Genomic DNA, 16,661 nt, shown 5'->3' with positions numbered 1-16,661 from the left:
TAAGCGTCCCAAAAAGTTCAGGTTAGCTTATGAGGAAATTGAAATTAGAATTGACCACAAAAATCAAAATATGTGCATCCCTAGTGATAGCAGGTGTTCATGAGCACTTTTTTCAGATTCTTGCTTAGTTTTTGCTGCATTCTACATCACTAACACAGTGAAGGAATGTATTTGGGGGTCATTTATCATTGATGCTGTATTTTAAAAGCAGTAGTTTGGCAAAACAATTGAATGCACTCATGTTTGGAGTTTGAAGTTTGCGTCTTCAGTTGTGGCTAACAAGCAACATCAATAATATTTTTGCTTCACTACTGCTTGTAGGCCCAATGAATGTACAATTACTTCTAGCTACCTACTTTAGTTAATTTAGTTGGGTGCTTCCATCCCTACATTGTTAATTTTCTCAAACTCCACATTTCAAATGAACGCAAACCTACAGTCAGTCCTACATCTGTGTAAGAATCCAAGCCTAGAGTGTTTCTACATGTATTCAGCCTGGTATATATATATATGTACAATCATGTAGGAAATAGTCAGGACACCCCTTGAAAACCTTTCTTTTTTAATATATTTGAACATACGGACATTTGATCACTTCACTTGAACAATATTGGGAGATGGAGGTGATATAACTAAACACATAGAACTGAAGGAGTGTCTTTTACAAATCACTTTGTAAATGGTAATTAATAAAATATACTGTTTTCCTGTGAGTAAAAAGTTAGGACACTCCTACTCCATTTCATACTACTTAAAATGCCTTAAAAATTAGAATCAGGTGCAGCACATCAGCTGTAGATGATTAGAACATCATTAGAGGGAGGAGCCTGTCTTATTTAATCATCAGACATTTAGTCTGGTTTGCTCTTAATTGGTAAAGTAAGTGTTATTACCAGTGTTATTAGTGTTACTTTGGTGAGATTCAAAGAGTTCTCTGTGGTCTTCAGAAAGAAGGTTGGCTGCAGAAGAGTCTGGGAAGGGATTTAAAAAGATCTCTGAACTCAGAAATCAGTCGTTCCACAGAGTGAAAAGTATGTCAAAGACCAGCATCTCAAAGAGACAAATGTTTGATTTTCATTGGAGCTGTGCAAGGAGGAAAGCCTTGCTGTCATGAAAAACAATCAGAGCAAGACCAGGACATGTGGAACATTTTTGAGCTTTGGACAAATGAATCCAGAGTTGAATTATTTGGACACAGTAACAGAAGACATGTTAGGCGCAAACCAGGCGCAGCATTTGAAATCAAGATCTCAGATATGCTGTGAAGCATGGAGGTGGACATGCCGTGGTTTGGGGTCTGGAGTGCTCTCCAATATAGAGTCCACTAAGAATTCTTTATTGTATCAGAGGGAGCTTAAGGAAATGTGAGACCATCTGTCTAAACACTGCAACTGAAAGAGTTCTGCATGGAGGAGTGGGAAAAACATTCTCCCAGTTGATGCCAGAGACTGGTATTAGCATTTCTGTTAATTACATTTCACAGATGATCCATATGTTTAAATATATAAACATACAAAAAGGTTTTCATAGGGTGTCCAAACCGTTTCACATGACTGTATGTATGTATGAATATATATTTGTATATGTATATATATATGTGTGTGTGTGTGTGTGTGTGTGTGTGTGTGTGTGTGTGTGTGTGTCTTATGTGTGGATCATGAAGAAGCAGGGGAGCTCTTGCTCTCAGAGAGGAGTTAAGAGCAGTGAAGTGAACCCCCTGCCAGGCAGTTCAGGGGGAGAGGTGGGTGGAACCCTGGGCAAGGCTCTCACAGTGCACTGCTGCCTTTAACCCTCAATCCAGATCCTAATATTAAAAGATCAGTCTGTCACCCTTTCAGCATAAAAGTCACGTTCAGCATCACACTGACGTCTACTACTGATTTCTATCGTAGTAGTTTTGTTTAGTCTCAGCTGTCATAACAGAACATATTACGTCCAAAATGGGAATTTTATAAGATAAGGAAAGTAATGTTAGTGTGCTCATGTTATGGAGATGTACTTTTACGAAATAGGACTATATTTTGACTGTCCACACAAACAGGGGTTCCCAAATTCAGTCCTGGGACCCCAAACGCTGTGCATCTTTCTGCTTTCACTCATCTAGCATACCTGCTTCACCTAATTCAAGTGAACGCTCCACATTTCAGTTGTTAAGCTGTAAGTCAGAGGTGTGTGCAGTGGTGGTGTTAGGAACCAGACATGGCTTAAAATTCGGTTAAAGCCCCTAAGGACCTTGATCTCCTCAGGGCCAAATACAAAGTACGTCTTATGAAGATCTTCCCAAAGTCTAACGCATTTCGTCAGTATTGCTCTCCTCTCAGTGTGGAAATGGGCGGTCCTAAAAGGGGGTCATGTTTACGTCAGCATACCCCTGACCAATCACAAGGCTAACCTGGCTCTGGCCTCTCTTAGAATCTAAGCAACCTAGAAAGAGCGAAAGCTAAAACTAAACCTCGAGCCCTGACTGGGGGAGCGGCTTCCCCGAACACCCCTTTATTGTGTTCATCCCTCACAGCAGCAAATCGGAGAGGTAACGGGCCGCCCACCCGTACCCCTCCCTACTGGCACAGCGCGTAGCCAGCCACCAAAGCTAAGAAGCAGTGAGGACTGGATCGTTGACAGGAGAGCTTGTATGTATGTATGTATGTATGTATGTATGTATATACATGGGCTGGTAATTCAGTTGCAGTTATCAGAACCTCTGCAAACCCTGAAGATCTGTGAAACAACCGCAACTGTGTGCATTGCAATGGTAATGCGGTTGGTGTGGCGCAACAGATAACACCACCACCTACCATTGCGTTACAACAACACCATGTGGGAGACCAGGGTTCGATTCCCGGTCTGGGTGACTATGCTGCGCTACACCAATAAGAGTCCCTGGGCAAGACTCCTAACACTACATTGGCCCACCCCTGTAATACGTGTAACCTTGTAAGTCGCTCTGGATAAGAGCGTCTGCTAAATGGCATAAATGTAAATGTAAATGTAATGTAAACCACGTTTGCTCACCAGTGATGGAGGGCTGTCAATCACACACGTTTATTAGAATATTAGGACCACGCCCAGGCCGTTCAGAGAGGTCTGAGGAGTGCTTTATCATATTTCTGCTTTGTGTTTTCTATTTACACTTTTCTAAATGCTTCACTTAACACCCTCCCTTACGTTTAGTTATATATCAAATAAAACAATATATCAAAATGTGTTCGCGAGAGCTTTAAAGCGACCACAGAAAGGTATTTAAAAAGGTGTTGCAGAGAGTTTTTTTTAGGGTTTTCATGAAACCCAGCGGGTTCTGTCACTGCAACAACAGAGCTGTGAACAATTCTGCGGTTTAGAAACACATCATGATGTAGACTTTTTGTTTTCAGTGCTTTTTTTTTCAAGAATAAATGTAAGAAAATATTGTTGCTAGTGTTCGGGGGCGCTGTGTAAGGGGGGGGTAATATTAATAAATAATAAAAAAAAAAAATAGAAAGATGATGGAGTAAGACCCATTCCATTCATGTTACCTCTCTTTTACCACCATCAACATTATGTATAAAACTCTGAGGTCTTGTTTAGGTTGGCATTACATAGTTAACCTACTTACTCCTGGTTCCTGTCACCGCCACCGCAAAGAAATCAAAGGCTGTAGGCTTCTCGGGTCAAAGAGCATAGGGTCCACTGTGGGTGAACCGCTGTGTTTGGTAAAGACCAGGTGAGCATCACCACAGCACCTCAGTGGAGCATCAGACTGAAGTTTCACCGAAGCCTGGAGCGAGGCTTTGTAGATACCTTAAGAAACATCCTCCTAAAGCATTTGAAGGGTTTTCTACAACCCTGTGTCGCAGTAGTGGCTTGTATGCTGGTCCTTTTTTAAAAACTCGGCAGTTGTTAAAGTGTGAGAATGCTGAACTTGATGAAGAGCACTGCCTGAGCATCTGCAGCACTTTCTCTGTGTAGGTCTTCTCACAGCGCTTCACTCGGCCTGTTTGCCACTGCTACCTCCCTCACTCACACCTCCCTGGGTTCACAATAATCACACGTACTGTGTGTGTGTGTGTGTGTGTGTGTGTGTGTGTGTGTGTGTGTGTGTTCACCAATCATAGCCTGGCTGCTTACTCTCACACACTGTGTCTGTTTTAAGCTTTAAGTAGGGTTTGAAATGTGTGTGTGTGTGTGTGTGTGTGTTTGTATTACACAAGCTGTGAGTGTGTGCTTAAGTTGTATGTTGTAATGTTAACATTCTCTTGACTGTGTGTGTGTGTGTTAGGCTGAGCTGGAGAACGTGGAGGCAACGCAGGGCATGTCTTCAGAGACAGCAGTGACGTTTCTCAGCAGGCTGATGGCCATGGTGGATGTGCTGGTGTTCGCCAGCTCCCTCAACTTTAGTGAGATCGAGGCTGAGAAGAACATGTCCTCTGGAGGACTGATGCGACAGTGCCTGCGACTAGGTGTGTGGTGTTGGTGGATGTTGCACATAAATGCCAGGATGTAAAGCCTTTTTAAACTGCGGGAACAATCTGAGTTGTTTTGAAAGGCAGGATTTTCACTGTTACTCTTGGGTTAAGTTGGAAAAGAACACCTGCAAAGATTCTGTTACCATAAACCACCGTCACAAAGCATATAAGCTCTGTCCAGTGAAGAACATGCTGATCCAAAATGGTGAGTTTACAGGAGGTCAAAAATGTTTGTGACCTTGAATGGAAGTCAATGTAAAATAATTTAGAGTTTATTCCGAGGAATGTGGAGCCTTTCTATTGGTCTGTTCATCCAAAATGATTTACACAGTGTACAGAGCCGTTACAGGGCTCAAACCTAAACCCTGTAGTTTTTAGAAATCTAAAAATGGACAAAAATAAAGATATAGTAAAGGCGTTTACACACCTGGAAGTCTTCAGCGTCCCGTCGTCATCACTTACGTGGGCTGCATCACCTGTATACTTCACACTGATTGGCTTGTAGAAGGTTGTGCTTCTGATGTCAGTGTGTTGTCAGTTTTGTAGATAAATGAATGAATGAATGAATAGATAGCTTTGGTTGCCACTAAGGAAGACCATATTTAGGAGAATAATGTATTGTTGATGCTTGTGGTCAGTTTTCTGAGGCAATACCTCACATGATTATGAATCAGTAACACTGCAGAGCGGCACATCACCGCCAGACTTCATTAGATATCTGAAAACAGGTTGCAAGATAAACAAGGCCTCATGACCACTGCTTTGCCTGAGGCCTGGGAGCAAGGAAGCGAAAGCAAGGGAAGCGGGTGTCCATGCTAGGCTAAAAGCTAACTCTAGCCAACTGAATTTAAAAGGACAAGATATTAGCTATCCTGGAGGACTGATTGGTGGTCTGATGTCTGATTGGTAGGTAGCCAGAAAAAAATGAATGAACGAATGAATGGATAGCTTTGGTTGCCACTAATATGCTAATATTATGCTAATAGTATGGGATAGGACTAGTTTGAAGTGATTAAATCTCAATGAAATACTTGTCTTTTCTGTGTTTTTTCCCTTCTATAGTTTAATGGGTTATGGTTAGCCTGCTTCACCTTCCTGTAGTTGTAGGTCTGATTATCTGATTCATCCAAAAAAGGGTTTTACACACCCAACCAACCCAACCGTGGTTCAGTTTGATCCGGACTGAGACCACCTCTTTTGGATCATCCTTTTGGACCAGATGTTTTGACCATAGTCCAAGACACGTTTCGCACCTGCTGTTTTGGAACGGATCAAACTGAAAGGTCTGAAGGTCTGATAGATAGACGGGACAATTTTTTTTAAGCTGTCCAAAGTCAGAACAGGCTATTTTTATTTTTATTTTTTGTATCTTTCACTTCCACTAAAAGAGATGTATGATTGCTTTCAGTCTAGAAGTCTTATCTAACTCTGTCTTTGTCTACCTGTCTGTCTGACTGTCTCGTTGTGTCTCCAGTGTGCTGTGTTGCTGTGAGGAACTGTCTGGAGTGCAGGCAGAGGCAGAGAGATCGAGGTAGCAAGTCTTCACTGCCCATCAGCAAGACCCAGGAGAACCTTCAGAGTGCGGCGTCCGCCAGCAAGGTGACACACTCTCGCTCAACACACACACACACACACACACAGAAACCAACACTCCCTGCTGCATAAACAAGCCTGTAAAAGCTACACCGTGAAGCATCAGCTACACAGTCTGCAGAATTAGTTATGCGGTATGAAGGATTGCTACAGTCAGGGTCTTTGTGAGAATTTCACGTTTCATAAGTACGAACTGCTGCCGGCTCTTAACGTGTTAACTGCAGTAGAGTGTGTGTGTGTGTGTGTGTGTGTGTGTGTGTGTGTGTGTGTGTGTGTGTGTGTGTGTGTGTGTGTGTGTGAGTGAGTGACAGTAGCTTTTCTGAGCCGTTGTGTTCTGCCTGTTCTAGAGTGCCATTGCCAACGTCCCCCGTAACCTCTCTCCCATCAAGGACCCTGACAGGCTGCTGCAGGACGTGGACATCAACCGTCTGCGAGCCGTCGTCTTCAGAGATGTGGTGAGACGTGTGTGAGGGCGTGTGAGAGACAGACAAATGGACAGCTAGAGAGGGAGCTGTCAGTTTGCTAGCAGTATCTGTGTGTATGCACTGTATAATATGTTAGAATTCTATAATAATTATAATATAATAATTAGAATTTTTCCCCCAACATATTCATTTAAATGTGCCATAGATTGGAACACTGTATTTACCTTGACGTAGTTGAATAATGAGAGTTCGGTTCGGTGTCTCATCATTCAAAAGAAAGTCCTGTCACACTAGATATGCTCCACATCAGAGACCCAGAGAGAGAGATTAGGCTAGATAGAGCTGTTTTTCGCTTTACAGCCTGTATCTGATTGTCTTTTTCCCTGTGTGTGTGTGTGTGTAGGATGACAGTAAGCAGGCTCAGTTCCTGGCTCTGGCTGTAGTCTACTTCATTTCTGTCCTCATGGTGTCCAAGTACCGGGACATCCTGGAGCCGCAGCGTGAGATTGGCAGGTCCAGCAGCCTATCGGGAAGAAGCATCCGACAAGAGATTAATTCCCCTACCAGCACAGGTGACGCTCAGGACTCCTCCCTCTTCACTGCTGCACACTTTTACTCCTTTGACCGCTGCAGTGTCCTTGGGAGAGAGAGCTGTTGAGTGTGTTTGTGTGTCAGGGATGTTTATAACCATTGCCTGGATGCACACATGTGTATGTACCACACTGCTATTCTGCAGGTCAGATGCTTTAGACACACCAGTGTGAATAATCACTCGGTTAAGATGAGCTGTGAACTGAGGAACCAGTGTGGTGTAACGGGAAAGTTTTGTAAATCCGATGGGTGTGAGAAACCAGACTGGTCTCAGGCTCCGAGTCTCCTTGCAGAATTACAAAGCAGAACAAACTGTCACTTACATTTCCAGTATAAGGTCCCTTTAGAATATTATGTTTGTAAAGGTGTGTATGGCTGACTGGGCAGGTCCTGTTTGGTAGGTCTTGTGCTGCTATATGACCATAGCTTGTAAGACCTGAGATCGGTCCCGGTCAGACTAATATCGGACCATTAGTGTGTACTTAAAATATAATTACTGTTTAGCTACGTTAGCCTGTAGATTTGCTGCATTGTAAAGTGCTTGTAGAACTATTTCCTTAAAGCTAGCTAATCTATTATCGTGTGTGTGTATATGTGTGTGTGCACAGAAAACCCATCCTCCTTCTCAGACAGCGGCCGTGGCGAGCGTCCCCTGGACGAGCTCCCTCTGGAGGGCTCTCTGCCCCACACCGACTCAGGCATTGGAGATGAGCAGGTGGGCGGAGCCCTCAATGGCTCAGAGCTTGGGGGCGAGGCCTCTGGGGGCTCTACAGGCTCTGGCGGGGGTCCAGACGCCATGAGCGAGCTGCTCTGCACACTCTCCTCAGAGGTGCGCAAGTCCCGCGAGTCCCTGCTGGAGTCCCCTCCCGGCGTGGACATTCATATGAAGCCAGCCGCGTCCATCTCCAGCATCAGCCAGGCAAACAAGGGCATCAATGTGAAGGAGATCCTGAAGAGCCTTGTGGCTGCACCAGTGGAGGGGGCAGAGGCGGGGCCTGAGCCTCAACCCTACCACCCTGACCCCGCCCTGAAGAGGGAGGCCGCCGCCATGCTGCCCATGCAGTTCCACTCATTTGACAGGTAGAGAAGGGCACCAGTAGTGTTCAGTCCTACACAGCTAAATATCTCTACTGCTATGGATGGGTGGTGATGGTGATGGTGATGGTGATGGTGATGATGATGATGATGATGATGATGATTAGCTATTACTATCATTATCCCATTATTGCAGCTGCTGTCTTCAGATTAAATGTGGCTTCTGCATGTTTTGACTTTATCCCTCATTTATAGACCAGCAGCACTGGTACTCCAGAGCAAGTCTCTGGTCTGTAGCTATTTTCTCCTCCTTCCCCCCCAGGCTTTTCCTGAGTTGCTTATGGCAGTATAATGTTCCCAAGCCGTTGGGAGTTCATACATGCTTTTGTGCATGGACTTCACAGTACACACAAACCTCTTCAGAACATTAATCTGCTTTGTTCTCACCAATTAAGAAAACCTGATAAATAAAACATGCTCTGGATTACACTGTTTCTCATTCATCAGCTCCTTAAGGATGAATAATTGATAGGAAAGGGTTAATATTTTATCAAAAGCTCCTTTTTCAACTTTGTCTGCTTGTGCTGTACTCCTCCATTGAGCAGTAAGTTGTAAATGAGATGCAGAGGGTAGATTTCTTCAAGGCTTGCTTCACTGTGTTACTGCTCATGTTATAAATGGTATTGAGCATATTTGTTTTGCTTTTTTTTTGGGGGGGGGGCAGTCCTACAACCTTTCATTTATTTATCTTCCCACCAAAACAACCGTTCAGTACATATGATATTCATTTTTCAGATTCTTCAGATTGTGTAGATAAAACTACACAATTTTTTAATTGTTCCATATTTCTTTTCCTAGGAACCTTTTTTGTCCGCTTACTTTCTTTATTTTGATGCTCCTTTTGCAAGCAGACCATTTTAAATCTAATGTCTAATGTCAGAACTCTCTCCTGAAAAATGATGCTCCACTGACTTGTAAGGGGGAGGATGACTAGCGTCTCTATCATTACCACGTCAGAAACGTGGCTGCTGCACTACATAACTTTGGTGGAGCTGCACAGGACCTCTCGCAAAAATGCTGAGTAACACTGAATAACTCGAGTCAAACTAGTGTAAAATCCTGTAATAGCAGTCTGCTGCCTCTGCATGCTTCTTTCATTGCAGATGCCGCTTCTGTATCTCTCAGCTTGTCCAGAAATGCATGTGTAAAGCGTGTCCCTCAGAGGGAGGAGTGGAGCAATGGAGTACAAGTGCCAAATTACACTTTCTGGCTGTAGGGGAAAACCCAGGAGCCAAAAATTCCAAATCTTGCAAAATGCTGCTTTAATGGGTGTTTAAAATGTTGTTTAACTTTTGTAATTATGTGTATCAGTTATTTACTTCTTAATGCCATTTTGGGCATCAGTTAAGTAATGATTTTACTTTGCCTTCAACATGCAATATGCATGCAACAACTGGAACTAGCTGGCTAGATGACTTTAACTGATATAGTGACTTGTGCTGTTGTGAGCGAATGGCTAGACTTCTTCCTTCCAATAGATCCACTAAATCACCTTTTAGTGTACCATAATTAGTCAGAGTTCAAGTCTTTGCAATCAATATTAAACAATATATAAAAGTGTAGAGACATAAATAATAATTTGGTTTATATATGTATATATCAGTATATATGTATATATTATTATGCATTGTATTTTATCTAATCACTTGTGGTGTGTGTGTGTGTGTGTGTGTGTGTACACTCACAGGAGTGTTGTCGTACCTGTAAAGAAGCCTCCTCCTGGCAGTCTGGCTGTCAACACGGTTGGCACTCCCACTACCTGTGCGGTGCCCTCTTCTGGAAGCACGCCTAACATCTTCGCCGCTGCCACCGCAACGCCTAAGAGCATGATCAACACGACAGGTACGCATTCCAGGGGTGTAACGCAAGGTGGAGAGAGAAAGACTAAATATGAACATATGAACGATGAAAGAAAGCAGAAACCTTGCTAACTGTTACTGGAGCATGCATGGACTCCTAACAGCACTCCTGACTCTTTTGCAGGACAGCACTGAGCAATGTCTGTTTACTAAAGCTCCGGCTGTGACTCCAGCTGGTTATATCTTACATTAGAAACCTCACTATTAATCTTCTGACGTACAGAAACAGCGTTTAACGGACACACACACACACATTTTTTGTGTGTGTGTGAGGGTGAGATCAACAAACCTCAGTACCAGTATTATGTGGTCTCAGTGTCCACTAGAGTGGTATTTCAGCTGTCCGCTCCCAGCACTAGAGCTCTAGAACAGAGCTGGTCGGTACCGCTTTGTTTAAGTTTAAGTCGTCTGTGGTCACAAACATTTAATCAGCTGTACTTTTAATCCTGCAGTGCAGATCTGAATCAAGTTGTGCATTTGCTCTGCAGAGCTCAGTTTAATTGGGCACAGATTAAACCTAATCTTAGACTAATGCACTGAACACACTGTAGTCCAGACCTGTGGGATTTATCTCTCTCACTTCTACATCTGCTTTTGCAGGCAGTTTAAATCATTGGGAGTGATGCAAAGCCTTTTTTTGGATTTAAAGGGGTTCAATTCCAAGAAAAAGGTGATAGTCTTGGGGGAAATGATCTGGTGTTTTAGGCTTTTCTAGTTCTTGTTTGCTGAAGCGTTGAAGTGGTGTACCGTTTTGCCGTCCGTAGCCACTAAGCAGATTACACTATATATATATATATAAATATATAATAAACCATATATAAACCATTTAACACTAATATTGTTTAATTCAAATTCAAACTGAATCTGATGTTTATAGTAGTCATCACATGACTTCGGCAAGCTAATTATGTATGTCCTACATATGAAAGCAAGACATTTTGTGAGACCATTATTGGCGAATAGTCTTAACTATGTCCAAATGTTTGTAGACACCCCCTCTAATGAATGAATTAGGCTACTTTGCAAATGAACACAAACACACACACACACACACACAGCTTGTCTTGTACTTGAAGAGAAGTACTGACAATAGAATAAGACTCTCTGGAGCAGATAAATGTGAACCTATTGGCACCATGTCTAATGTCAGAGGGGTGGAGGGGTAGAAGCTCTTGGTTTTAATGTTCTGGCAGATCAGTGTGTAAAAACTCATGCATGGGTTCCTGAGCAGTGTATTTATTGCTAAGTCTTAAGAAGAGCTTGTTTTTTGCTTAGGAAAGCTTTGCTTGTCGCACCTTCGGACACTACAAGGCATCACACACTGAACGACCCTAGGTTTTACTCCAGAGATCCAGTCTGAACCAGGTTTGAAATAACAGGCAAATGTGGCCTGAGTTCTTATAGTTTTTGTGGCGTGACTGAAAGATCCGGGTTTCAGCTGCCTCTCTGAACAAAGCCTCTGCTCAATTGCAGCGCTGTACGCTTGTCTCTAAGTCAGCATGTCTCTCATCCTCTCCCGCAGGTGCCACAGACTCTGCCTCTTCCTCCTCCTCTTCCTCCAGCTTCGTAAACGGAGCGACCAGTAAAAACCTTCCCGCTGTGCAGACGGTGGCCCCCATGCCCGAGGACACGGTGGAGAACATGAGGTGCAGCTCAGTTTCCAAAGCCTCTCCTTCCATCACCTCCCCTCTCCATCTCTCCTCCACTTCTCGAATTCCGACCTCTCCTTCTTTTTCTGCGAACCCCTCCCCCGCCCCTCTCTTTCTCACACTCGTACACCAGGCGAAGTGAGTCATCTTCTATTTCCGTTCAGCGTGCTGCGTTCCCCTCTACTTGACCTGTCTCTTCTGTTGCTTTCCTTTCTTTACCTCTCTCCTTCTGTTTCACACTCTCTCCCTCCTTTTCGCTCACAGACCTAGCATTGCTTTACTGTAGTCCCCACGTGCAGGCGTCGGCCTCGATGAAAGCCTGTCTGCCTCTTTTGTGGTGTGTGTGTATGTGTGTGTGAGTGTGTGTGTGTGTGTGTGAAAGGAAGTCCTCAGACACCGTGGGTGTATTGACAATTTTGGCAAAAAGACTGGCAAACCTGCATGTCAATCTGCCATCCTCCACTAGATGGCGCTCAAGTAACGTGATTGCTCTGTATAACACTTGCAAATGCAGATTACTGTGAGACTTGGGTGCTAGATAAGCACTATTGAAATAAGATTAAATGAAGTAAAAAAAACAAACAAACATACAGCTAAATACCACTAGTGTGTTGTCATATCATTCATGCACGTATGTTTAATATTGTGTTTGATATAATCAGCTTCATACATTAAATACAGGAATGCAGACTGAGACTGAAGCCGTCATTTATCTGTTAATCAGGGCAAGGAAAGCTGAGCTCACTGCATTCTGTTACTTGCTAGTCTGTGAGAACTACTGTAAAGTGCCTGTAATTACTGTCTGTGCCCATTTGTATTGCAGTGCCTTTTGTGAAGTGGACCAGTGTCCACTGCGAACCGGCCTGACACCTCCTGAGCTCAAATCCTTTAGCTCACTGGCAGGATTCCAGACAGCTCCCAGAGATGCAGGACAGTGTCTTAGGCAAGGAAGCTTCAACTAGTCCATACCCAGCCCTACAAACACGACAGACATGATGACTCCCACCTCCCTGATTTCTTTCTTTCTGTCTATCTATCTATCTATCTATCTATTTATCTATCTACCTTCAGTGGCATGCAAAAGTTTGGGCACCCCTGGTTCAAATTTCTGTTCTGGTGAGTAGCTAAGCAGGTGAAAGGTGACCTGATTTCCGAGGGCATAAAGGGCAGTTAAAGGTGATGCATTTCTTTAATATTTGTAAGCAGGTCTTGTTTAGATGTTCCTTAAATATTTCTGATGCTAAATTTGAAGGCGAGTACACCCAGAAAAGGTGGTTGCTGTTCAGTAAAACAGTGTACCTCACTACAGAATCTGCTAAAGATGGGGTGTCCCGATTTGCCCTGATTTGGCTTCTAGCATTTCTACGAGCAGGTCTTCCAGACCTCAATTTCATCTCCCCTGTTTCTGTTAATGGAAGCAGTTGCATTAAGTGTGCTAGATAGATGGTTAGAGCAACCCATGCCTGCTGACTGTTGCTTTGAGGAGTCCAGAGTACTTAGAAAGCTTTAAAATTTGCATCACCTGTTCCTAATAACGACTATGGTCAAGCTATTTAAGGTCCGAGACATTGGTAAAAGTCTGAAAGTTCATATCTCTTGGGGTGCCCAGATTTCGGCATGGTGCTCCTTGCTTACCACTCTAAACTTGTGTAGAACAAGAGTGTTTTTTTTATTATTTATTTATTTATTTATTAAACATCATGCCTTTTGGAAATCAGTTCATCTTCTACTGACTTTACTGTTCACAGTAACAGAAACTTGAGCAGGATTGCCCAGACTCTTCCATAGCCACTGTACCTAGCTCTGCAGCTCTCAGTCTGTCTATGTCTCTCTATCTCTCTGCGTATTCAGCACTGTGCAAAAGTCAGAGGCCACACTTAATTTATTTAATTCTCAGTCAAAAACGGCTACTAAGTGCAATCCAGTGCAAGTTAATCATTCATTCAAAAGCAGGGAGACGCGTCTCACAGTAGATTCATCAGAAATCTGTGTTAAGTATACCCTCATTCTTTTTACAGCCTCCATTCTTTTAAGTTTTTAGGAATCTGTAGGGAGATTTCTGCTTCTCACCATCCAGTTGACCCCAAACACATTTAATGATGTTGAGGTCTGGACCCTAGCAGTTTGTCTATTAGCTTTTTTTCAACAATTCCCGCGCACAGACCTCTGGCATGACATCAGTCATGCGTCGCTGTATTGCATAAATCTATTAAATCATGTGTCAGCGCCCAAAACCATAAATAAGCCTCGAAGTAAATCGAATCTAGTGTGTGTGTTAAATCTACCACAACTTCACTTGTTTATGTCATAAACTCTTCTTGATGGAATGAGACGGGGGGGGGGGAAAGGAAGATATGTGGCAGTAAATATGGAATGTAGGGAGAAATCCAGGATTGGAAAGCTTCAGTTCATAATGCACAGATTATGATTGTTTTTTATTCTTGGAATAAGAAATTTTATTTAATATTAAATATTCAGTATTTAATATCTTTGGACGGGCCCCTGTCATTTTCCATGAAGTTTGCAGTCCAAATCAGACAGATCATTAACATCATGATGACATAAGCATGCTCAGGCCTGAAGCGTTAAGCGCAGGCCGGGAGGGCAATAGCGCTCAGGCATGGTACAAGGCAAACCTGCCTAGTGTGAGTACACCCTTAATCAGCCTCACATCCAACAGTTTCAGACCAGTTATTTTCCACAGGTGGATTATCTTCTGAAAAATGAGAGATTTGTACTTGATGGCTGTTTCGACTGGAAATTCGATAAACTAATGATGGTCTCTGACTTTTGCACAGAACTGTACACAAACGGTCCACTTTATCAGAAACACCTGTCTCGTGATTCTGCTCCCTGTATACAGTGCATGGACATTATAGGTATAGGCTCTGTACAAGTGTTTGGTTGCACACTGTAGCCTGTATTTGTGGTCATGCACAACTGCCCCATTCTACACTGGTCAGTTTCGACTGCTGGACCGCTCTTGACTGGATGTCATTTGGTTGGTGAACCAGTACAGTAGTAAATCGGCACAAACTGACCAGTGAGGAGGCAAGGCAGCCGGTCGAGGTAGACATTTCTAATAAAGTGACCAGTAAAAATATAATTCTCACACTTTCTCCACCCACACACACATACACGTACACACACACACATACACACACACACACACACACACACATACACATATTCTTCTCTAGGCTGACTTTCCTGTTTGACAGGGAGGTGGATGCTGGTGGGAGTGACCCTTTACTTGCCAGACTGCACTGCCCCCTACCTCTTTGATTCAGTCCCACCTCATGGACAAGACCAGCGCAACAACACACACACACACACACACATAACCGCACTGCATTCTCACAGATTTACTTCATTTCATCCCTGGAAAAATCCTGACTCACAGAAAATGAACAGATGAGCTATATTTACATTTGGCAATATCCGCCAATGGGCTTTCCATACTCTGAAGTGGGACTGAATCACTTCCTCCTCCTCCTCCTCCTCCTGCTCTTTTACCGCTTGCTGCTTAATAACAGTGGCAACCATGAGCTCCATCAACTGCTCCTGCTCTAAGCCTGGTTTCACCGCCCTGGATGCTACAGAGTCTCTCCTCGGCTTTCTGTCCTCGTTCAGCCCCTCAGACCTCGGAGTCTGGTGTCGTTTGCATCCACCAGCCTGTAGCCGTAGCCTCGACATAGGTCCGCTGAGCTTGTAGAGGTGGGGGTGCTATTGTAGCAGTGTTTGTGAAGCCTTTGCCCTCACCACAGCTCCCCCTTGTGGAAGAATCTTGGTGCTTGTTAGCAGCATAACACTAGAGCAGTGGTTTTTACTAGTCCTGGTTGTGAAGCATCCATGCTCTGCTCATTTTAGTGTTTTCTCTGCTCTCAACACAGGAAGAGACCTTTACAGGTATGTTTACCAGTAAAATAGCATACATATTTTTTACTTTTAATAATACTATTATTGAAAGTAATATTACTTTAATAAATACAGTATTTAATTTTAATAAAATAACTAAGGAAAATCTATAAAAGCTGATATATCAGGGATGAGGCTAATGTTCATGTGGAAGAATCTGTGCTAGTACATATCCTATGTAGCGGTGTGGGTTGAGTTCATGTATGTTTATGTACGTTCAACACTGTACCTGCAACCCTAACCGACCTTACCAGATTCATCTAATCACTGCCTTTAGACGTGCTTGATTAGCTAAAAGAGGTGGGGTTAATATTTTGTAAATGTACACTGTATGTCCAAATGTATGTGGACACCCCTTCTAATAAATGCATTTAGCTACTTTTTCACTCATTGCTGATGCAGAATGAGACTCAGATAAACAATGCCAGGCATGGGCTATGAGGGTATAAAGCCCCTCCAGTACTAGGCCGTAGAGCAGTGGAACTTTTAGGGTTGAGGAGAGAGTGGGGTAGGGTGTCCCAATACTTTTGTCCATGTAGTGTAATGCAAGCTAAAGTTGGACATGATTAAGTAATATTAGAAGCTAGACCTAGACTAGACCTAGAATATTAGAACTAGACCAGGTGGTCATTATATAGTAATAAAATGACCATCAGGAAAAATGCAGGCTGTGATGCTCACATGTCAAATCTTTTAACAGAATTTGGATCGTGATAGTGTTTTTGGCGGCCATTTTTCGCAGGCAATTATCATTTGTCAAAATAATTCATTATTCTTCAGCTTAGCGATTGTGCACCAAGTTTTCTGAGAGAACGTAAACGCTGCGTAAAGGAGTAGTTCAACAAAAAAACAAATGGACATGATTTATCACTTTCCCCACATGCAGCCAATCAGCTAAACCACTTCTGCTATCTGATGTGTGCTTCTTTAGATTACAGCGTGATATGCTAGGCTAATTTTGCTAACAAACAATGGATTCAGACTGTCACCAATCTCTTCTAGGTAAATACATTTTCAGATCTTAATTTATTCACTTCTAACAAGTTGGTATTGGTATTAAATTAGCATCAAATTAAATATTTAGGCTGA

At 43.0% G+C, this 16,661-nt stretch overlaps 1 protein-coding gene across 10 annotated transcripts in view; it reads left to right on the top strand.

The window, feature by feature from the left end:
* nbeaa (neurobeachin a) overlaps positions 1 to 16,661 on the top strand; it is a 198,082-nt gene that overhangs the window by 152,346 nt on the left and 29,075 nt on the right. For 5 of the 10 annotated variants that reach the window (XM_072659429.1, XM_072659422.1, XM_072659420.1 and 2 more), the window contains 8 exons: positions 4,256 to 4,436; positions 5,917 to 6,041; positions 6,383 to 6,490; positions 6,864 to 7,032; positions 7,660 to 8,131; positions 9,834 to 9,988; positions 11,528 to 11,651; positions 12,478 to 12,597. In XM_072659429.1, coding sequence (XP_072515530.1) covers positions 4,256 to 4,436; positions 5,917 to 6,041; positions 6,383 to 6,490; positions 6,864 to 7,032; positions 7,660 to 8,131; positions 9,834 to 9,988; positions 11,528 to 11,651; positions 12,478 to 12,597 — 1,454 coding nt within the window. The remainder of the gene's footprint in view (positions 1 to 4,255; positions 4,437 to 5,916; positions 6,042 to 6,382; positions 6,491 to 6,863; positions 7,033 to 7,659; positions 8,132 to 9,833; positions 9,989 to 11,527; positions 11,652 to 12,477; positions 12,598 to 16,661) is intronic. The other 5 variants (XM_072659426.1, XM_072659427.1, XM_072659425.1 and 2 more) reach the window with 2 other exon arrangements.

This window comes from Salminus brasiliensis, chromosome 16 (genome assembly GCF_030463535.1).
Source record: "Salminus brasiliensis chromosome 16, fSalBra1.hap2, whole genome shotgun sequence".
Lineage (NCBI taxonomy): Eukaryota > Metazoa > Chordata > Actinopteri > Characiformes > Bryconidae > Salminus > Salminus brasiliensis.
This window is presented reverse-complemented; position numbering and strand designations above follow the sequence as displayed.